Genomic DNA, 24,587 nt, shown 5'->3' on the forward strand with positions numbered 1-24,587 from the left:
ACTTGGAATCAACTCAGACCTTTTACCTGCTTAATTGATAAATAAATAACAAAGGAATAACCCACACCTGTCCATGAAACAGCTTTTGTGTCAATTGTCCAATTACTTTTGGTCCTTTGAAAAAGAGAGGGCTACATATTAAAGAGCTGTAATTCCTAAACCCTTCCTCCAATTTGGATGTGAATACCCTCAAATTAAAGCTGATAGTCTGCACTTTAAGCCCATATTATATATTATATAACTGTAACTTGAATATGTTTTGGTAAACAGCTAAAATAACAAATTGTGTCAGAGTCCAAATATATATGGACCTAACTGTACGTAATAGCAACATTGCACAAACCAATCCAATTCTGATCAAGCCATTACAGCAAGTTACATTACAACCAAGTATATACAGTATATATTTTTAAATCATATATGGGTTATTTTGTGTATGTTCCCACTCTCCCACTGTTTGTTAAAGCCTGCCAAAGGAAGAAATTATCGATTAAGACGTGAAAATTACTGGTTGGTGGAAAGTTAAAAAACAAAACAATAAAAGAATAGCCATATGTAGGCAATGTAGCTTAATGGTAATCGGTTGTCTTGGGTCACAATCAGTGGAATAGTCAGGTAAAACCGCAACGAATGTTTATTCCAGCATACACAAATTACACATTTCACTTTGAATGCTTACAATCATTGAGAATTTAAACACATTTAATTCATATGAATAGCAATTTTTTTATAAATGCTGCCGTTTTCCCATATGCACTTCATGAGAGACTCCATGAGAGACTTCGTTATGCTTGGTTTGCGGTCATCCTAATTGCTGTCGGTTAAAGGATCATGTCCATTCTACTCATTCTGTTTCTATCCGAGTGGTAGTGGTTAGTGCAGTGAAAAGCGATCGTGTAGTAGTATTGCGGCGCACCACCCAAGTTTTCCCACTTGGAGCTCCGACTTGGAGGCACGTTTCAAGTGCTTATTTCCGAGTGGGGAAACTCGTATTTACGACATTCCGACATGACTTGAACGCAACATAAATCCGACATCAGCTTTCAAAGTGGCTATGATGAACTGTGTTGACATTCAGACTACGAACCGATTGGCCCACTCGGTCTGTCACTCTCGCCAGTTCAAGTCTGGCGTTGACGTAATGCTGTCTGCCTTTGATGCCCCGCCCCCAGGGAAGCTCAGCCGACTTGGACTTGAATGAGACGAGCTCAGAAGAACGAGACAGACCGACACAAAGTAGCACTAACTGTCTGTTCACAAATACCGGAGATACTGGAGTACCTAGGGCAGCCTGCGGCCCGGGGAGGGGGGGAGGACGAAGGCAAGAGAGACCCGTCAAAGAACCCTGACTTCCACCCGCTGAACGAACACTTCCAGAGAAAGAGAATATTATCATCTATGTCGTTTCTCATGTGATTTTTCTGTCAGCCCTGGCGCCAGAGAAGAGAATAGAAGTGAACTGGAGGAGAGATCTTCGAGCCGTTTTTCTCTCCTAGGTTTCCAGATTTAAATGTTGAACTTCATGGGTCTAATAAACGGTACAGCGGCCATCCAGACCAATGTATCCTGTACATGTAACTGCAAACGCTCGACTTCATTCCAAAGCATGGAGATCAGTGAGTACTTTTTTTTTTACATTATTATTATCACTCTACTTTCTGTACTTTTCCTTCCAACTTGAAGTGATCAGACTCGGTATAGCGCCGACTTCCATTGCGTTCAATTGAAGCTGAGTACAGTAGCTTTTCCACTTCTTTCAGTTCGGCACAATGTCTGTCTCGCCTGTGTGTTTACTGTCAGCCATAACAGGACTCCCCAGCAACTTTTAATTGTTAGCATTGGGGTTTTACTCAATTGAAAACAACGTATGTTTGTGCCTAGTTGTATAGGATAGAAAAGTTGTTATCTGGTCGAGAAGAGTTGACTCTTTGCAAGCCAGATGTCTGTCTATCTGGGGAATCCCTGTGATTGTCCCCAAGTAAGGTCACAGGATACTGACTTTATAAAGGTGGCTATTATGTAGACATTTTCTAAAAGTCTTTCAAATATGGGGTATTAGGAAATTATCTAGATCAATGTAGGCCTAACTCCAAGCTTTTTGCAATTTCTAAATGTGATACTTAGTCGGTTTTGGGTGAAATTATTATTTCAATTTATAAAACATGAAATGTGTTAATATCTCAAAGTTGCCTATCTCAGTTAAGCAAGTGATAGGCTTTCCTTTACTTCAACACATCTACCATTGTACTTATCTTAATCAGGGTATTCATTGTTTTAATAAGTAATGATACTGATGATTTTTTTAAATTCTTGCATTTTAAAAATTCTTACATTATTATTATAATAAATTCATTAAACTTTATCCCTGAGGCGCAATTATAGTTGGCAGACATACAATACAAATTAAAAGACAATAACATTTTAATATAATAGTTATTTATATAGTAACAATGATTAAATAATATTGTAATTACTACAGTACATGATAAAACATACATGCAAGATATGCAAAATATTATCCGTACAAAACAATGCAATAAATAAATTAAATGCAATTATGATGACTATTATTATTATTATTATTATTATTCACATTATTACTAATATTATATGAGTACTATATTATTACTAGTATTCGCCTTCAGTTTTTCCACATTTTGTTGTGTTATAGATTCAATTTAAAATGGATTAAATTAAAATAATTTGCCGTCAATCCACACACAATACCCCAGAATGACACAGCGAAAACATGTTTTTTGACATTTCAGTAAATTTATTAAAATTGGAATACAGAAATACCTCATTAAAATAATTTTCCGTCAATCCACACATACGTAAGTATTCAGACCCTTTGCTATGATACTCTTAAAATGAGCTAAAATGCAAAAATGTCATCAACAAATCACTCAAGTTGAATTGAGTCCATCTTAATGCAAGGATAATAGTTTTGGAATTAATATATTTGTTTTTATAGGGTCTCTGATTTGCATAGGAATCAATTACACACTGTGTAGATTAGGATGTCACTACCAACTCAGAAAATTCCATAATTTTCTCTTGATCCTGATAAACTCCACAGTCCCTGCCAGTGACAAACATACTCATAACTTGATGCAACTACCACTATTCTTCACACAAGAGATGGTGCAGAAACTGCATTGCATGTGCTGGATTTGCACCAAACTTAATGCTTTGTAGTAAAACCAAATAAACACATTTCCAGCCACTTTCTTTGCTGTATCACTTGAATTCATTGTTGCAAACACAATTCTGGATGTGAGAGAGATTATTTCCATTAAGGGATTCTTTTTGGCCACTTGGTTATAGACCAATTTTGTAGAGTGACTGAGATGATGTTGTCCCATCGACTGTGCTTTTTCCTCTCCACCATTCAACTTTGTAGATTTTTGTAAGTCTCTCCAGGCCTCAGGGTCACATTCCTGAGCAGTTTTGTTCCTCTCCATTTGCTCAGTTTGTAATGACAACCTGATCACAGTGTGTAATTCATTCCTATGCAAATCAGAAACCCTATAAAAACAAAGATATTAATTCCAAAATAACATGAACTATTATCTTTGTATTAAGATGTACTCAATTGAACTTATTGAGTGATTTGTTTATTTTTGTTACATTTTTGCATTTTAGCTAATTTTAAGAGTTTCATAGCAAAGGGTCTGACTACTTATGTACATGAGGTATTTCTGTATTTCAATTTTAATAAATTCACTGAAAATTCTAAACCTGTTTTCACTTTGTCATTCTGGGGTATTGTGTGTGGATTGATGGCAAATTCTTTTAATTTAATCCATTTTAAATTGAGTCTATAACACAACAAAATGTGGAAAAAGTGAAGGAGTCTGAATACTTTCTGAAGGCAATGTATCTCTGTACCGGCTCCTGATATTTCACTCAGTTATGGGGAATCCAAATCCTCTGTTGAAGGATGCTCTTATGACCATAGGTCATACACACACTTAACTGATGGTGGTCAGTATTGTTTGGCTAATGGTTTTGCTGGAGCCAGTGGAACTAATGCATCATCTTTAGTAACTAACATATTGTTCTGACAATATGACAACCTTTGAGTCCTTAAAAACTCATTTAGGACTAAATTTATTTATTTCCTTTAAGCTCTGCCATAAAAGTGTGTAAGGTTTTCTCTGAAGATGGAGGGGAAAACAGAGAGGTGTTCCCTGGTTTGATAAGAGATCTACCCAGAAGAGGCGGTGAACTTGGTATCTTAGGGAAAGATCAGGACATTTTGAATTCCTCAAAGTAATGGACTGTGAGCTCCTGTCTCCATCTGCGTATCTCTTTTCCAGACAAAAATATGTTCCACAAAGAAAGAGCCAAAATTCCTGTATTTTTAGTGCATGTGCTGCGATTATGGAATTTAGAATGCGATCTGCTCTTGGCTGCAGTGGCACCCTCTTATATCCTGTCTGAAGTGTTTTATTTATCTGTGGTAGGTAATTCTTCACAGAGAATGAAATGTAAAAAGATGCGTTCTGTTTCTCAGAAAAATGTGTTTCCATTTCAGAGACCAGTGGTAGGCCACAATGTGAAGCCTGCTACATTTTGTCTAGACGGCCATACAAAAGAAACAGACGTAGTAGACGTACAAGCTGCAACACTGGATGAATTGAAATGAAAATACCACTACCAGAATTAGATTATTTCAGTCCCGGTTTGCCTCTGTTTCTTCAAACTAATTTAAGTGGTTAACTGCAGTGCTGTTTGGTGGTGCAGGCTAATCTGTCTTCTCTCTCTTTGCCTGCATTTAACTTAATATGTTGAAATCAATTTAAAGGCTTATTATCTGCCTGTGTGGGTGATTGTGGAGAGCTCATATCTAGCTGTGGTTTGATGCTGTCTGGCGCATTAACGATCACTGTTTTGGATGCTGATTACATTTGCAGCGATGTACAATTGACAAAGAAATGAAAGCTAGTAAGGTGCCCAAATGTTTTAACCCCACAGTTATAACATCATTTGATTCGATACTATTCAATACACTTAACAAACACACTTTCCTCTCTTCTCATTGATTTCAGTCATGGATATTTACAAGTGTGACGATCTTGGTGAGAGAGAACATTAGATCGCGACTCTTTCCATTGAAAGCAAATAGATGACAGATCTGACCTTGTTGTAGTTGATATACAGAGACAGAGAGGGCCAAAGAAACCAAATCATAACATCCTGTGTTTCCTGTTAAGATAAAGCGGGCCGTGGATATTTGGGGAAGATGTGACAGATTCTTGTTTCTGGTGGTTTGATCCTGCCGAGGCTCTGAGTTTCCTCCCACCCAGAGCTTTGAAGACAGAGACAGAGAGGCATCAAAGGGATTTCCCTCGGCCTCAGATAGAGAGTGTGTGATACTGTAATTAATTGTAACATGATACTCTCCCATTATACAAACAAGTAGAGCAGCGGTGCAGGTTTTCTTTCAATCTATTCCTCTATCCAAACAAGTTAAAATATGATATATGACTTTGCCTTTCTAAGGCATATGAATATGATGGATGCTAGTTAGGGTTACGGCTATAGTAGTTACCTAACAAAAGAGCAGTTTGATGTCAAACTAAAGTAAGCCTCAGGAGTCTCGCCAATGCTAATGAAGCTTCTAGACATTAAATCCGCCTTAAATTCTCTCAAGGCTGGGAAACTAAGAACAGACTGTTTAGAATGCACAATTCATCTCTCAATCCAGGTGTAGTCTCGCCTACCAGACTCCTCTTCGGTTTATGAGGTTTAACACACAGCGCCTGTGGAGGTGTCATTTACATGACATATGATTATCTCCTGATTCCATCTGATTCCTTCTGCTTCCTTCTGCTTCATTCATTTGAGAGGGGGCTTTGATTGTGAAAGGTACTGTGAGACACAGGACACCACAGACACCTGTGCACCAGGAGAGAGAGGGCGTTTCTTTGTGAAAGGGAGAGACGGTGCACCTCATTTCACACCTGTGAGCCAGGGCCGGGTGTCTGGGTGTCTGGCACTCGGCCCTCTCTGCTGTGGTAGATTGACTTCACAGACAGATTGTTGGGAACAGACCCACCCAACCACAGCACAGACCTTCCAAACCAAACCACAGCTCAGCTCAACTCAGCTCAGCACAGCCACCAGCTCAAACTTGCCCAGAATGAGCCAAATCCACATTGGATTTTATTCATAACAGAAGGTATGGTTCTCTGATAATCTCTTTGGCAGGAGAATGTAAACCAATGTTGGGCACGTTCATTAAGAGAGTCCTTATTTTTATATATATATCCTCTGTGGCTCAGTTGGTAGAGGATGGCGCTAACAATGCTTAGATTGTGGGTTTGATTCCTGCTGGGACCATATATACTGAAAAATGTATGCACTCACAGCAATGTAAGTTGCTTTGGCGGCATTTCTTCTTCTTCTTCTTGTTATTGTTATTGTTATTGTTATTAGTAAAGTAATGGGACAGTGAAGGATTTTTTCATCTTTTGGCTCTACAGTCCAAAAGTTTGCATTTGAAATCAAACAGTTACTATGAGGTTAAAGTAGAGATTCTCAGCTTTTATTTGATGGTATTTGTGTACATATTGGTTTCACTATTCAGAAATTACAACATTTTATGCATAGTCCCCCTATTTCAGGGTACCAACTAATGAAAATTAAACTAAATAGAATATCAATTTTTAATCGAATCAACCATCATGTATGTCAGTCACAAATTCCTACTCCTCTTTCGAAGAGTGGAAGCAGAACACAGCTGAGACTTACAGGGGTTTCAGATTGAAACTCAGTTCTTTCTTATTTTCTCATTGAAAGAAGGTCACGATTAAAATGAAGTTAGACCGGGGAAAGAGGAACAAAGACATTTCTCTTCTCTCTTTTTTTTTTGTCGTAGGCTAAATAGACTAATTCTCTTCTCATGCTTGAGTAGTTATCGTCTGTGTCTTATGGGGAATACCACCACAATTTGTGAGAAACGCTGCGGTCGTCTCCCTGAGTGTTACCTCAGAACTATCAGACGGTATCAGCCTCTGTTCTCATCAACCCACCATCTTGTGTTTATTGGAACAGCGCTCCCTGTTTACGTTTTTGGAGGAGCATACGATTATGATGTGTAACAGTCTGGCAGACAGTCTGGCCAGGGTCTAGTTGGCTGGCTGGGTCCGTGAAGAGCCAGACCACCCAGGAAAGGCGAGCGCACATGCCCCCTTTTCCTCTCTACTCCGCTCCTACCCTTCTCTCCTCCCATCCACCCCTACTCTCCTCCTCTCCTCTTTCCTTCCTCTCCTATTCTCCTCATCTCCTCATCTATGTATCAAGCTGCCCAGAGTGTAATATGGGCCTTAAAGTGATAGTTCACTCTTTTTCATAATCATGAGCATACTTTCCATGGAGTTCAGGTCACACTGATCTTGCTCCTCCCTGGACAACACACCTTGTGTTGCATCACAAGACTCAAAATCTTCCCGATACCAACCGATAAATCGATTGATCTACTTTTCCAACGCATGATGCGCATCATTTGTCATTTGATATTGGATCACATTGTTGGACTGATTCATAAGCAGAAAGCGTTTCCACTTCCATTTGTCACATAATCTATTTTACCAACATTTTAAAAATCCACCTCTGTCGAACATAAACACTTTAGTAGATTTTTACAAGAATTTACTGACATTTGATGTTTCCATCACGCCTGTCATGAATTATTTCTATTTGACAGGACTTTTGTCACATAAAAAGGCTTGATAGAAACCTGACCACTGACAGGCTTTTGTATGTTAATTAATAAGTTGATTTTGAACGTATCATTTTTCAATCAAACCCTTGTTTCCGTATCATAAATGTTAAAGGTCGGCAAGATCGCTGACTCACTTTGAAGGAACTTAACTTTGGTTTAATATTTACTCATGCCTACAAATGTACTCTCTTCCCTGGAACCTGAGTGAATGGTAATTGCAGGGCAAGATTCTTTAGTCATTATCCACCTCAACACACTCACATTACACACTCACACATGTCTCTATTGGTTACCAAGCCCAGCCCAACCAAAGCAGATGAGGTCATGGGTACCGCTCACTGTCTAGTCATAGAGGGAACACAGAAGAGTGCCCTCTGAGGTCATCTCTGACACATCCACTGAGCATGCACCGTGGCGGCCATTTGGCCTGGCTGTGGTTCAGAAGCAGTCACAAGACCTGGCAACCCTGGCAGGAAGACAGGAGCACCTATCTGAGAGATTCTTGACCCATAAATAGGCGCTGTTTGACTTTGATTCAAGATGTAATAACAGAGCAGTTCTCTACATTAATCGATTTAATTAGATTTCTGAACTTCTTCTTTTTTATTTTTTTTATTATTAGTATTTTTTAATGCATTAATCACCTTTCAGTTTTGGGGAACCTGCTACCACAAGTTCAGGGTTGTGTGTGTGTGTTTTTTTAAAATTTTTTTCTCTCTTCCCTGTTATGGTAAGGGTTTGAGGGTATGGTAATCTGACTCCAGATCTGTGGTTAGAAGCAACTTCTACCAGGAACTCTCTAATCATGACTATCAGGCCCCGCCCCTTCCCCCCTACTACAGGCTCTATCACTGGGCCCATCAGACACTTGCGAGGACTTGCCTGTGTCTGTGTACGTTTGTGACAAAGGGGTATTTGAAGTTTTCACAAGCAAGCATCGACCTCCAAACCTCTCTCACTCTCTCTCTCTGTCTCTCTCTCTCCCTCCCTCCTCTCATCAACCCTTGGGGAGAGGGACTAAAATGTCCTTTGTTGTCTGATACTGGCCAATGTTAGAATGGCCAATGACAGTATTTGGTTTACCAAGTTCTACGGAAAGAGAGAGAGTGTGTGTGGGTGTGGGTGTCCAGATACAATATGAGCTTTAAATTAGTGATAGCATGAAACCAAAATGTATTCAACGATTGTAGGAACTAGTGCTGTGCTCACATTTGCTTGCACGCACGCACACACACACACACACCAACTCCTTCCCCTTCACCAGTCTTCCCAGTCTGGGAATTTTTATGGCAAAAGTTCTCTGGTACAGAATTGATCAACCATGAACACGGGTATTCCCCATCTCCCTAGCAAAATCCCCTGCACAAAACACAGTCATCACTTCCTTCTTCATTCACTCACTCACTCACTCACTCACTCACTCACTCACTCACTCTCCTCCATTTCTCTCTCTCTCTCTCTCTCTCTCTCTCTCTCTCTTTCTTTCCACGTCATCCAGTCTTCACATGCCTTTTTTGGGAAGCAGTATCCAAGGCTGTATGGTCAACATTGTAACCATAACAATGACGGGCACTAGACTGTTACACTGTTCTACTAGCTGCCTCTCTCTCTCTCTCTCTCTGTCTCTATCTCTCTTCATTTCACCGAGCCCACTCCGAAGTAGCCTGGTCATGCAGACTGGTTTTACAAGGCAAGCTCCACAGCCCTCCTTCCACCTAGAAACATCCTAAGACGGGGAGGATTTGGGGGCTTGGTCCTACACACTCAAAAAAATAAAAAAGATGCTAACGTTCTGAAAAACCAAAACAAAAGAGAGAGTGAATAAGAGAGAAACTAATAAATAAATTCTACCATGTGAGGCTCTATCTTACCATCCTCTTTTTGCACAAACCACATCACAGGGTTAGCAGACGCACGCAGGCCAAGGAATCCAGGCTGGTGCACAGCTGTTTCATAGGCCTCTCTGCTCTGCTAGCCTGGCTTATTTTAGCATCCACACACACACACAGAATCATACACACACACACATTTACAAACTTGCCAAGCAGGTTGGAAGAGATTCAGAATATGAACATGACTGTTGCTCCCGAGGCTCCCCAAACCCACAGAGAGAAGAAGGATTCATGTGTCTGATATTCTGGTGTGAGAGAAGTCGTCCAGTGACAAAGATCAGCGGAGTATGTCAAATGAGCCAGCTAAATATTCAAGAGTTTCCAAAGATAGCCAGCTTCAATTAACCCCACTTTGCCCATGTCATGTAGGTAGATTCCGATCCAGCATCTGCTGCTAACTCTGACGTGTCTATTACGGTAACTGCGTGTGAATGCCACATGTCAATGGAAGTGCTGAGTGAGTGAGTGTGTGTGAGTGAGTGAGTACGTGTGAGTATGTGCATGCGCCCTGGGAGAGTAGAGGCTAAATGTCTGCTCACCTCTCACATTTGTTATTGAATCTACAGTTTCAGTTGTGTCTGTCTCTTCCCCACTGTGCAGCGTCTTTGTGAAGGTTAGGACAGTCCTATCGGCAATTCTTATCACTGTTAAAATATCAACATTAAAAGGAAGGTTTCTCTCTCTCGGAAACTCTCACAGAGAAGTCTTTGATCTCTCAGTCGCTATTGTTCCAAATAATACCTTTTTTTAGATTGTCAATGGCATATATTCTGGGGGGAAAAAAACTACTTCTGTGTCTGTTTTGCAGTGCTTAGGATCAACAGAGTCACTATCAGCAGGATGACTTCAACAAGTCTGCTAGGTTAGCTCCCTGTTGTACAGGTTTCTATTTCAACCTGAATGCTCCTGATGTTGTTATGAGAGTGTTCAGTTACCTGTTATGTCATCGTGAAACCAAAGGCAAACTTCCACATCGGACAATCCAGTTTCCTTTACTATTGGATTATATTCTCACCGACAGGCCACACTGAATGCAGTATTTCTTAAATACTTTAAGGTATTTGAGCTGTGCTTAATTTAGCTTTGATTTGGCACTTTTGGTACTATTACCATTGGTTTTAGTGGGGTCATATGGAGTTTGGCCGAGTGGGTTTGACCACTGCTGTTAGCGAGCATGTGATTGTTACCCCCTGCAAGCGGTATGAGTCTTCCCTACAAGGACAGTTTACATGGCACAGGAAGTATAATTATGGTACAGTAGGGCCACGGGCAGCTGGGCACCGAGTTCAATATGGTGCCCTTCGCAAGCTATGATGCCCACCCCCCCTGATCCGCTACAACTAGAGGTTCCCTCTTCACCCATCTGGCACGAGGCCTCACACTCTTTATAGCCCAGGTTCTCCCTCTCTATAAATACAACCCCCCTCTCTCACACACACACACACACACTTTCACCCCTCCTCTACAGCACACGCTTACACGCTAACCTTATCCCGCTGCCCAGGGTAAAAGTCACAGAGGATATCAAACGGGGGGGGGGGGTCTGTCTATTTTTAGCCCCATTTACAGGTGGCGCCTGTCTCTTTTTGGGATTTAATTCTGAACCACCCCCTAGCTCTGAGCCCTGGGTTCTGCCACTGCTGCCCCGGACAAATGTCTACTTTAGAGGTGTAGGCTGACCCAGGAGAGCTGATGAAGATCAGCATTGAGTTTTTGGCCCCGTTCCTTCCTTCCTTGAAGAAATCACTGATCTGACTTGACTTAATGGGTGAAAGCGATGCAATGAAAAGTTTGCGTGGACCAATCCACCAAGGGTTACATCAGTCATCACTTCAAGGAAGGGAGAAAAAGTATACAAACAGGGCCTGTGTGCTTAGGCACCAGGAAGGGGAAGCTGAGTTTGCATCCATGCTTCGAGACAACATGAGGTTCATGACATTACCTCTACATGAAGGAACCTCCGTATAAGGGAGGTTTTGGTAATGTTCATGCAGGGCGGAATCCTAACTCGAGATCTGTGTGTGTTGACGTTAATGGGCCATTTATGAGATTATTTGAGTTCTGTGCACGGATCTTGTGTTATGAGGTTCCACCTTTGATAAGTAACCCTGCCAGTGGGCTCTCACAGTCTTTTGGTGTGCAGAAGATCCGGATTCACAGTCACATCAGCCCATTACATATGCACCGTGATATAGGAGGCTCCGTAGAGCATTGCTAGGGTCCCACTACACTCAACTCCCCTCCTGAATGTTGCAAACGATGACTTTGACCTCTCAAGCAGTGGTTTGCAGGTCCCCACTGTAAACAACAGTGTGCAAATAGGACCCAATGGTGTTGTCAGTGTGATCACTCCATCATTCATTACACTTCTCCTATTCTCTCTCTCTCTCGCTGTGTCCTGTCCTCTCCCGTAGTCCCTGTAGTAGATCCTCCTCCAGCCATATGCTGTTCTCCCGGTGACTTTGGTTCTTGGCAGGCAACGCCGAAAGCTCCAAGGAGATCAGCTTTGTTTCTGGGCTATTCAGCACTTTGAGCTGCTGCTGGCACCTGCCTGTGGAAGTCAATTTGAAGGCAAAACCCAGTCGGCCTACGGGTTATTTTGCGCAGGCTTTCGGAACGAAATATGTTTGATTCGATGTTCATGTCACCTTTTGATTGGATATAAGCAGGGTTGCAAAATTCCTGTACGATTCGGATTTAGGACAAGTTTCGTGTCGTCATGAGACTTTTCCTCATATCTCAGCAGTAGACTGTAAGTGTAAACCATATAAAGCTTCCTTTATTGTAATAAAGAGGTTACTCAATGCATTGCTGAGACAGTGGTGGGGGGCATGGGAATATGTGAGGATGGGGGGATGGTTGTCACTATGTGTTGGCACAGATGATGGTAACTCCCCCCTACTAGTCCTTCATTAGCCATTCTGGTTGTCACTCCCCATGTCTGGTTGCCCCACTGTGTCAGTTGGAGGGGGGGGGGGGTGCAGAGGGGGAGGCAGGCAGTCTGCCTCTGTTTGTGTCTCTCTGTCTCATAGGAAGCCATATTGGCCCTGAATAGTGCATATGTTCACTTCTGGGAAAGACCATTGAGAACAATGTCCAGCTCTCCAGCAGAAACCATCTTTCTTGGCTCTGGCAGTCGACAAACTGTTTCACATCCGTGTGTGTGTGCGTGTGTGTGTGTGTGTGTGAATGCGTATGTGTGCCCAGTGTGCGGCAGAGGCTGCTTCAACTCTGAGTCATGGAAATGAAATTATGATGTTTCTTAGCTAAGTGCTGGCAACCCTCCCTGACTGGGCTATTATGTAAACCTTTGGCATGCGATATCTGTATTGTGTGTGTGTGTGTGTGTGTGTGTGTGTGTGTGTGTGTGTGTGTGTGTGTGTGTGTGTGTGTGTGTGTGCAACCATGTTGCTCTGGTTTGTAGTCGAGAATGTTCTGAGGTTTAGAGAGGAATTATTTGAGCTAAGATCGAGGGGCGGGGGGTGGGGAGGTATTTGTGTACATGTGCAAAAGCTAAACTCCATGTTCAAAATCAGTAGCAAAAAGGAACATTGTTCTTTTCTACCGACTGCGGCACACTGTAGGTTATCTCACGCAGACGAAAGCCAAAAGCCCAAGGCTTGTGCGGGGTGGGCGGGGGAACAACCGCTACTGCATTCCAATAATAAGAAATCCACAGGACACCAACACAATGAAAAAACGACTGGATACAGTCTTTGGAAAGGGGCTCATCAGACTAGACCAAAATAAACAGTCGTGTGGAAAAGCCCTCTTGTAAAACATAAACACATTAGTTCCTGTTTTTGAGTGTTTTTAATTCAGTAGAAAACCGAACCAGAAGTGAGGGGGATTTTGAAATGTGTTTCTATTTTATCTTGTCAGTTGAACAAGAGGTTAGACCTTGTAGAACTTCTCATTTTTAATTAGAAGTCTGGTAAAAAAAAGAAAAAAAGTGGAAATCACGCTCTTTTATCTCAAATGGAAATTATATCATATTTTTCCCTTAAGAATTGACACAGAATTGATGGGTAAAAGTGATGGTTGGACTATACTGTGTAGCACATATTTGGCACATAAAATGGTCCCTCTCTATAGTTAGCCTAGCTTCTCAGTGAATTACTTAGCTTACGCATACCATGATTTAGCTCTATTGCTAGCCATAGCGCTCAGTGCAGTGTTCATCCTTACAGTTAGCCTAGCCTAGCCTTACACTTAGCCTTAGCCTAGCTGGTTTCCATTGCCCAGTGCTTTGTGTTTTAGGGCTGGGAGTTTAAGTCACCTGAGCTGTTGATAGCGTTGAGACAGGTCTGACTGGCGAGTGAGAGTCTCCTCCTCCCTGTCCTCCCTGCCCTTTGTTCAACAGTCTAGACATGATGCAAAGGGGAATATTACTAGGCAGCCTTACCCACAACATTACACAGCATGAACACACACAAAGTAACAAAAACACACGAAATGCAAAGTAACACACACACACACACACACACACACACACACACGCACACAATGCCTGTCACTTCTACGATAGAAATACATACAAACACAAACACACACACACACAACATATACACACGCATGTACACAGCCACTCAAACAAACAAAAGACTATTCATTTCTTTATTTATGATGCAACTAATATATAACTCGGTCATCCATGTAGCCGATGATAGAGAGCTGTGACTAGGCCTATTCACTTTGTGCTAGGCTGTAGTCTGGCTCCCAGACTATCCCATACTTGTCCTATATGTGGCTGTGTGTGTGTGTCACCTCATTAAACCCAGCTGGTCACACACCAGACCAGACCAGACCCCTCCACACCGTGATGATTGTCTTAGGAATTCAGATTTATGTAAATGCAGTTTTGCATATGAAACCAGGCTCTGCTATGCATCTGCGGGGAAGGGAGGGGTGTCTCCAGGCAACATGGGTGTGTGTGTGTGTGTGTGTGTGTGTGAGGGCAAGAGGTGAGCGGTCAGTGGTGATGGGGTACGGGGGTGGGGGGGTTCATTGTCACAAAGCAAAGACCGGGGGTGGGGATGTGTATGTGTGTGTCAGGGGGGTTATTGTTGCCCAAAGACAACAGAGCTAGTCTTAAATCTTCCTCTCCATCTCTCTCTCTCTCTGCTCCTGCTCTTAAAATGGCATCTGCAGCCATTATTTCAGACAGACACTAGACACTCGAGAAACATTTCCCCTCCATTTTGTCCTGTCAAGCCGAGTTGCTATGAGGTTATATGACACGGCACAAAATGTTCCTCGATACTAGTCCGACGAGGAGGAGGATTTTAGTTTCAACCACTTCAAGTTTTGTCCTGCGCTGTTTTCCACCCAACCACCCAGCCTAGAACCATTCAGACTGATGTCATCTGCACCTCAGGCTCAGGCATGAGTAAGCGCTGACAGAGTTGAGAGTAAAGGGTCTCTCTCCTCCCCTCTAACGCAGCTATAACAGTTTCAACCCAGGAAGTAGCCCTCAGGGCCCAATCTGCTCTTTCTGAGAGTGATGACTCATCATGGCTGCTTGATGTGCCTCTGTCTGGAGAGGAGAGAGGCTGGCTGGCTGGCTTAGGAGTGTGTGTGTGTCCGTGCCTCTGTCTGTCTGTCTCTATCTGTCTCTGTCTGTCTGTCTGTCTGTCTGTGTCTGTCTGTGTGTGTGTGTCCGTGTGCGTACGGCCAGTTCCTAATCTCCCAGCTGGGGTCCAGGCATTGTGTGCAGCAGCAGCAGCTGAAAAGACAAGGAACATCACAGCACACTCAGCTATAGCCGGTCAGAGGGACAGATCAATGTCATTATGACTCTACATCCGCTTCCTCTCCTCCCTTCCCTGTATACTGTATATGACTCACAGGATGACGTCATGTATGCAGCCAATTCCGAGAGATTGACACTATTTCCAGTGAAAGAGAGTAATCCATGACTGTACCTTATGTCGTGGCTTATTTAGCCGGAGACTATAAGGGAGAAAGCTGAGGGAGTAAGTGTGAACTTTTGACCCAGAGTTATTCATAAAAGGCGACATTTCAGTTTTTTTTAAAGCCTCATGACGTTTAGTTTAATTGCCCCAAGGATGATACGCAATCACCCCACCCCCCACACCCTGAAATCATAAATGACAAAGAAATAATATTTGCACAACCAAGTCTCCCCGAAGGCCCCAGCTTTACGATTGAACGTACATGTATTATGCATGCATAGGCCTCTAGACAGCCAGCTCTCCCATTGTCTAAATGAATTTCCCTTTAATTACCATTAGACTGTCTACCATACCATTAGGCTGTCTACCATAGCGTTAGCATAGGGGCTAATGTGTGGTATGAAAAGGTCAGGGGGTGGCGAGGTCGATTCTCAGTCTGCTTTTTCAACGTTCCTGTAATCGTTTCCGTAGCAAGTTTATCTCCCTCTCTCTCTCTCTCTCTCTCTCTCTCCCTCTCTCTCCCCTAAGTTCCTTTCGCTTGGTTTAACGTCTTTGATTTCCATGTTTTAATAACTTGTGCAGACTGAGGCTCTAAAGCTTATCGTATTGAGTGATTATTTCCCCTGACTTCTAAGCCGGTTAGTCTGCGTTGCTTCCTCTCAGCGTAGCCTTCCAGACAGTCACAGTGAGAGGGACGTTTAGATCTTTGGCTCCTGTCAGCCTGTAGTCTGTTCTTGCTGGGTAGGGATTTAAATGAGACCTTAAAGTCAATATAATCGTCTCCCCCACCTTTGTGTTCGGGGAGAGCTCGTGTTTTTTTCAAGCTATCTGATCTTATTCGATTAGTTTTTTTTTAAGGTTTGTTGCAGTTCCCCTGGCTGTGTTTTTTTTGTCTGCTTGGCATATTGGCTTAGTGGTTGGTTGTTGTGGGGGCTAAGGAGGTTGGTGTTGGTGAATGTTGCAGTTATGGGGGCTCTCCTGACCAGACTGAAGTGGCCATTGTTAGCGGCCTCGTCTAGACTGGCTGTCCACTTGCTGATGCAGGCAGCAAACAATGCGGCGAGCCCTTGCTGAATATGTGTGTGTGTGTGTGAGGCAGACACACACACACACACACACACACACACTGCTGACTCCTAGAGAGGGGTGTATCTGCCCCCCATCCCCCAAGTCTGCCTGTAGGAAACAGCTGGGCTTGCATGCCCCTCATTTACTTAAACCCACTCATCTTTCACATCCACTATTGTTCATCTAGAGAGTGCAAGGCCCTGGTTGTGGATGCCCTATGCAAATTGGATGCAAATGAATGCAATTTGTTAATGTGTCATTCCATTTGATCTCTATAACTTTATTTGTCTGAGAATCCTTAAGGCGGGTGGCACTCCTAGGGAAACGCTTATAGGGGAACCCTAAGGTCACCGAAATGAAACGATGAGTCCAATACTCTCCCAAGAGGAGACGGGTCTGTACGAGAACTGCCTTTACCCCGGGTCATGTTTTGACTCTCCTACCTGAAGCCCAGAGAGAGAGAGAGAGAGAGAGAGAGAGAGCAAAGGATGGATGGATGGGAGGGGGGAAGCAATAAACGTGACACTAAAAAAAGTCTTTGCCACACACTAGCTCCCTTGCACCTCCACTCTTCCTTCATCGTTCATTTAATTTGACTCCCCCTCCTCCTGCCCACAGACATAATTATAACCCTGCACATGGAGCGTTGCTTGTTTTGTTATTTCTGCATCCTGGCAGATGTCTTCATCTCCTAAAATGACTCACTGGATCTCCTCTGTGCTGGGCAGAGGCGTGTTACAGAGCACAAGGCGCTTCACAACATGCTCCGAGGCTGAGGAACAACCGGTGATTAGCTAGCTTTAAGGGGACAGCATTCAAGATGCAACAAAACCCCGACCAGGACCCTGTGAGTCCTAACAGCCCCAGTGGCTGCCTGCCACATGTGTTCAGCCTCTGTGTTTCTCTGCTAATGCAAACAACCCAGCTTTTGTTTTTCACCATGTCTGCACCATTTAGGCTTCCCGGTACTAGCACTTAGCCATATAGAGGCTGTCTGTGTGTGTGTGTGTGTGTGTGTGTGTGTGTGTGTGTGTGTGTGTGTGTGTGTGTGTGTGTGTGTGTGTGTGTGTGTCTCTGTGTCTCTGTGTGTGTGTGTGTGTCTGTGTGTCTCTCTGTGTGTGTGTGTGTGTGTGTGTGTGTGTGTGTGTGTGTTGGGCTCTCCAAGGTTGGTTATGTGTTAGGGAGGGAAGACACAAAACTGGCACCACAAAATGGCTGGATTGGAGACACTGGGTATCCAAATAGCATTTAGCATCATTTGTTAACTGTTAACAAATTGGAATAGGAAATTGAATTGGATGTTTGCCAAAATCCTCTTTTGAGTTGAAGTCAACTGACTTTTTAAACACCTCATCCTGATTTCTGCATCAGAATGAGTCAGATTCTTTTTTGGTATCCAGGATCAGATCTACCTGGCAGATTTTTGAGTAGCACAGAGGAAATCAACCAACTTGATCCTGATCATTGTCTTCTGATCTTCCATCTCTGTTTAAGGAAAGAAGAAAAAAATACATTGTTCCTTTCAAGGTCTGGGCAACGTCCGTACGTACAGTACGATTCCAACATCAATTCAATAGTGAACATCATCCCACCCATTCAATGCCGCTCATCCGAGAACTTGTAGTCAGACGAGTTGGACTGTGGTTTGTGTTCTCACACAGACACTGTTATGTCTAGACAGGTGTCTGCAAATGCAGCTGGAACTGACAGGTATGGCAAGTTTTCAGCCACAGAGAAAACTTGGCAGCCGACTGTTTATAGATGAGGTGATCATGCTGGTGGATGTCTGTGTTCCCTCCGACAGACAGTTTACACAGCATGAAGCTGGAACATAAAACCCTGCACCTGCAGCAGCACCTGGACACGGCCTCTCACAGCCCCTCCAGTCATTAGCTACTTGTCTGTTCCCACGTTCTCTTAGAAACACAAACAGCGGTGAGACACTTAGCTTTTGAACTTCGAGGATTCCTTCCTATACAACGCCGCGTACAGTTGACTTTCGACCAATGCTGTGTGTAGTTGACTTGGACTAATGTTGTGTAAAGTTGACTTGGAAGCTGAAGCTGAAATATTACCTCCTGGCTATGTATCCAGTGTACACAGTGTGTGTTTTTTTTTCTCCTGGCAATACCGCAGGTCCTCTCAAAACACTCATTGGACAGAGATTTGTTTATGTATATGTCTACGTTGTCAGGAGAGAAACGACGTACATTCTCCACCCCTTTCAGAATGTAGATAATGATAATTATGTCTGGCTCAAGCCCAGCCCGTGATGGGAGTGACAGACAGTGAGAGCTGCTTCCAATTGGAATTAGCCAATGAGAGCACTGTTAGTGCTTGCTCTTTGCTCTCCAGTCTGGCTCCTCTTTCTTTGTTTCTCTTTTTCTTTTTTTCCCTTATTAAAATGAAGGGAGGATTGTGGAGTGCCTGTGGTGACAGCAGATAAATGAGGTGGCAAGTCAGGGACTGGGGGAGTGTGAGATGAGGCCCAGGCTCGCTCCCCGTTGGCTAGAATAACAATGAGCCCACCCCAGCCCGGCCCGGCCCCAGACGGCTAGCTGATAACAAGGTTAGATTTTCATACGTTTCAGACAGACGTGGCTGTGGTTACTGGGTAGGCAACCTGCCGTGGGTGAGAACAGCAACCGCGGTGGAAAGGAGTGCCAGCAGCGTGTTCATTTGGCCACACTGGGCACAGGGAGACACCACAGTGTGTCTTTTAAGCATTTTTTTTTCTTTACTTTGGTTTTCATAACATATTGTGTCAATGATGGTGAATCATTGGTGGGTTCACACACATATATACACACACACACACACACACATTCTCTCTCACACACACACATTTGAATAGTTTATTTGGGTTCACAGTAGAGCATTACATTAAAGAGAGGTGTGTGTGTGTGTGTGTGTGTGTGTGTGTGGGGGGGGGGGGGGGGGTATAGTCTAGTCTAGGATTCGCTGAAGCTGCCAGTTCTGTCTAGTCTGGTTTAGGACGGGGAGGGGACGACGTCTGTCACTACCCACCCCAGGGACAACTCTAAAATGACAACATGTTCATTTTCTTTTTGCCCTAATATTTTAAAGGCGCACTATGCAAAATGTTCATTAAGATATCGGCTTCTCTTGTTTTTTGATGGATACGTCTTAGAAATACATGAAAAAGCTATTACTATCTTACCTTATCATAATCCAAAGGATATTATTTATGGAGACTTATAATACTTATAATACAATGTATTAAATATTGTTGTATTCCACTTTCTCGAACAAGAGCCAAAAGGGAATCAGGAAGACAGTGTTTGAACATTTGCCTTGAAAAGAAGCAGGTTGATGCAAATGATGTTCCAAAAATTGTTTCTATTCCAAGTATTTGATTCCTTTACTAGCACAGATATATCATAGACGTTAACTTACATTAGCACATGTATATATATATTCGGAGAATAGCCACAGATATTAAACATGGTTCAGGCACTGAGAGGAGAGATGGTGTGGATGTATTTAGGTTTTTGCATCTGGCACCTTGCCCTGGATAAGACAAGAATTCAGTCCCCAAAAACTGCAGACTTTCAAAGCCTGTCAGATTTACGGTCGCAGAAAGTGGGTTAGCACAAGCTGTGAGCAGGGACACTGGTTATGTTTGAAGTTCTCTGCTCTGTTTTGTAATGCCTTTTAGGTCCATATACAGTCAGTGTGATGTGTTTGCTGCTCCTGTCTTACTGCAATATCATTAATTTCTTTAGTCCCTGACGTGGGATCAGTTTTAATTAACCAAGACTGTGGACTATATTGCACTGTTTTGAGCACAGTTACTTTTCCCAATTAATTTGGTTCTGGAGGTGGTTGGCCTATATTGGGCTTTGTCTGTGTGTGTGTTTGTGTGTGTGTGTGTGTGTTTGTGTGTGTGTGCGCCCGTGTGTGTGTGTGTGTGTGTGTGTGCGCGCGCGCCCATGTGTGTGTGCCTATGTGTGTGGGTTGCCCAGGCATCTGCGACGTCTGGAAATGTTTTACAGACATCCTGGGTAGCAACTGAAACTTGCACTGCTCTGCGTTATGAGAACCAAAATACAGAGGTGGAGTTTTTTAAGAGCAATAATTCCAGTTTGGTTTGTTGAAATTACCCCCTGTTCCTCCCGATTAGATTACAAGTGAATTTCCACTAGACCTGTTTTCCAACAGCTCTTGTCTGGACTCGCCATTCATTCTATCACATCTATCTCTATGTACTCCATGCGTCTCCAACTTGTTTGGGTTGAAATTATGATTAGAACATCAGTTTGATTAAAGCACTGCCAGCTTTGTTTATTGAACATTTGCTCCCCCAAGACTTGTTCAAACAACTTCTCCAGGAGGGTTTCCCATTACTTTGTACACACACACACACACACACACACACACACACACACACACACACACACACACACACACACACACACACACACACACACACACACACACACACACACACACTCCTAACCCACCAGACATGTGTGAACAAACACACTTAAACACACTTTGCAAATACTCAAACACCCATGAAGTTCAGCAAAGCTCCCAGATCCCATGAAGAGTGGTGCACAGGGTTTCAACTGATGAGAAAAAAAGCCTATGTCTCAGACCTGGGAGTGAACAGCCTACACACACACACACACACACACGGACACACACAGACACATGGACACGGACACACACACGGGCACACACACACACAGGCACACACACACACACGCAGAAGCCCAATGTAGCATTTAACACTCTTACTCTGGTTTACCCCCTGTTAGGAAAGGCAACTGTAATCCTTCACTCAGTCCCCACCCTCAACCACCACCTCGTTTGGCTCAGAGTTCCCAGCATTTTTTCCAGCTGCCATATTAGCCGCATTAGTGTTTGTGCTATTATTTCCCCCTTATGAGGGAGAGCTAATAATTCATCCACCCTACAACTCCCCCCCCCCCCTTCTCTTTTTCCCAGTGTATCACCAGTGTGAGTATCCTGGACCAAAGTTCCCACACTTGTTGGCTGTGACCGTGGCTCCCAAAGTCAATGAAAGGGGTGTGCTTTGTTTCCTCTTCCTCCCACTGTCTCACCCCCATTTCCCTCCATCTCTCTCTCTCTCTCTCTCTCTCTTGGCCCTTCTCAGTGACTCTGAGTCCTGCCCTGTCTGCCCCCCCCCCCAGCCCAGCCCAGCCCAGCCATTCTCATGGAAATTGGCAAGCAAATTGTGTGCACCTCTGACCTACTACCCACCCTGATACGCACACACACACACACACCCTCTCCTGCCCTTGTGAGCAGACAGTTTTAGACACAGAGAGAGAGAGTGACCTGCTTACCCCTCCTCCACTCCCTCCCTCCCTCCCTCCTCCACTCCCCCCCTCCTCCACTCCCCCCTTCCTCTGTCTGCCTGCGTGCTTAGAGCTGTCTGGCTCAGCAGTGACCGCAGATGCCCCAGCCTGACACTGAGCCAGTGGGGAAGGAAGGGGGGTGTGTGTATGTGTGTGTGTGTGTGTGGGGGGGGGGGGGGCAGGGTTGACGTCCCTCTCTTAACAGGGGTCTCGTTGTGACCCCCTCACCTTTCCCCATTTGGGAGCCGCTGGGTTTCTCCACGGGCTGTATTGTCTAGAGAGCAAACGTCTGCTGTGGTGTTCTCCAGCCCAAACACACACACACACACACACACACACACAGAGCCCTCCCCCGCATATCTTTCATGTCTGCCCCGTGTTCCCCTGACTCAATTTCCTGTCAGCTGGGTCTGTTGTCTGAGCTGACCCGTGTGTGTGTGTGTGTGTGTGTGTGTGTGTGTGTGTGTGTGTGTGTGTGTGAGTGTGTTTCCCTTTTTTCTGGCCCAGAGAGAGGGTGAGGCAGGACCATGGGGGGGAGACAATGGGAGACTGTGCCCCCCAGGGGTGCGAGAGAGAGTGAAGGAGAGAGGAGCAGGGGGTGAGGAGCAGGGGTGAGGAGCAGGCGGGTGGGCAACGTGCCCAGGCGTGCTTTCCTCCCTCCCTCTCCCTCTCCCTCTCCCTCTCCCGGTCTGGCCCTACTGCCTTCACCCCTCTGCCAGCCCTGCCAGTTTGCCATCTGTGTGAAGTGGCCCCAGCCGCCTCCTGTGTGTGTGTGTGTGTGTGTGTGTGTGTGTGTGCGTGCGTGTGTGTGTGTGTGTGTGTGTGTGTGTACACGCCCCCACGGGCAGCGTGTCAGAGAATAACGCTCAGCGCCAACTGACAGAGGCCGTTCCATACAGTGGGTTTGGACAGGCATTGGGACAGGCCATGTATTAACCACAGCAGTGGTTACATACACTCACACACTCACACACGCACACACGCACACGCAAACATCAACACTGTCTGCGAACCCCTAGCAACACCGCTGTCCCTCTGCTGTTTGTTTGTGGGTGCCGATCTCTGGGCTGCGCCATGTTTCTGTTTCAGGAACATGACTTGCGTGTACTGAGTCAATATTGAGTAAGCTATTTACCTTTCTTGACCGTCACTGTTTACTTGAATGAGTCGCGTCAACGAGGCCTTCTTTGGACTTCTAGCTGTATCTGTGTCAGTCTGTCTGCGTTCATAGGACAGGCCTTAGCCTCAATAAGTGTATTGTAAATAGTCACTTGGCATGCTAGCTAGACTGAATGTGACGATATTTCGATGAGTAGGTTGCTAAGGGAAGTTGTGGTAATTCCCCTGCACTGCAGACATAAACCGTGGTGACAGACTCAACGGTGCTGCTTCCATGTAGTTCCCTTTCAGGGAGAATTGACTGGATTCAGCCTCTTGGTGTCTGATGCGCGTCTGAGGGAGGCTGTGTAATTTGGAAGCAGGTCAGAGAGATATATGGGTGATGCGTCATTTGACGAGGAGCCAGTGAAGGTGGTGTGGGTGTGGGTGTGGGTGTGGGTGTGTGTGTGTGTGTGTGTGTGTGTTTGTGTGTATAGTAAGAACCCCCCCCCCCCTTTCTGTCTCTCTCTGTCTCTCTACCCTTCTGTGTGACTGCTTCAGCATAGACCTGCCCTGTCTACTCTCTCCCCCTCTGCCTCTGCCCTCTCTCTCTCTCTCTCTCTCTCTCTCTCTCTCTCTCTCTCTCCCATCATTATTCTATACATCTCTGACCCATCTGTCTTTTCCCAGACTGTCTCTCTCTCTTTCCCCTCTCCCACCACTCCTCCTCTCCCTCCCCGTCTCCTCTTGTTCTCTCTCTATATATTTGTGGATAAAAAGGTCTGCTTTCTCTCCTCCCCCGCCCCACCCTCTCTTTGCCCCTTTTGTTCCCAGCAGTGGGGGGGGGGGGTTGGGGGGAGCAGTCAGCTGGTGTGTGTGTGTGCGTGCGTGTGTGTGTGTGCGTGTGTGTGTGTGTGTAGGAATGTGTCTGGGAAAAAAAAAGTCAGATAGAACAAAGCTGAAGACCTTTGCAAACTGCAGTGTGTCTGTGTCTTCTCGCTCAGTGAACACACAGATCTGGACTCTGGCCAGACTGGAGGTATTACATAGCTAGTATTGCAATGCAGCCGATTTCAGGAATTACCCATCACCAAAACTGCGTACACCTATGTAACGGTGAGTCATGCATCTCCAATTATTTTCCATCTTGTATAAAGTCTTCCGTGGTGAGAAATAGCCTTTTTTCTTTTTTCATTTTCTGTTTTCTGTTTTCGTTTTCATTGTTTTTTTAGTTTTTTTTTTTAAATGTCTGGTTTTTGTATGATGTCGTCATGGACGTCTTTTTCCAAAATGATCTGCGGTTTTATGTTCGAAATGTAAACAGTGTGGTTGTCTGTGTGTAACTAGAGTGATAAAATCGTTTTTGTTGTCATGGTAAACTTGAACGCAGCTGCGGGCCAGACAGGATTGTGTAATACTTGTTGATAAGAGTTGTGGAATGTTAGCAGCCAGAAACCATTATGGAGTGAGTTTTTCTATGTCTGGGTGGTGTATGTGGACTCTGTGCCTAGGCTGGTCTCTGTGGTTCTGAATG

General features: G+C 44.2%; 1 protein-coding gene across 1 annotated transcript in view; it reads left to right on the plus strand.

Annotated features, from left to right (window-relative positions):
• Positions 1–1,277: 1,277 nt before the first annotated feature.
• The window catches only part of pmepa1 (prostate transmembrane protein, androgen induced 1), a 28,713-nt gene continuing 5,403 nt past the window's right edge, over positions 1,278–24,587 (plus strand). The window contains exon 1 of the mRNA XM_083669279.1: positions 1,278–1,616. Within this exon, the coding sequence (XP_083525405.1) occupies positions 1,511–1,616 (106 nt within the window). The 5' untranslated portion in view covers positions 1,278–1,510. The remainder of the gene's footprint in view (positions 1,617–24,587) is intronic.

Source organism: Argentina silus (assembly GCF_951799395.1).
Source record: "Argentina silus genome assembly, chromosome: 4".
NCBI classification, from domain to species: domain Eukaryota; kingdom Metazoa; phylum Chordata; class Actinopteri; order Argentiniformes; family Argentinidae; genus Argentina; species Argentina silus.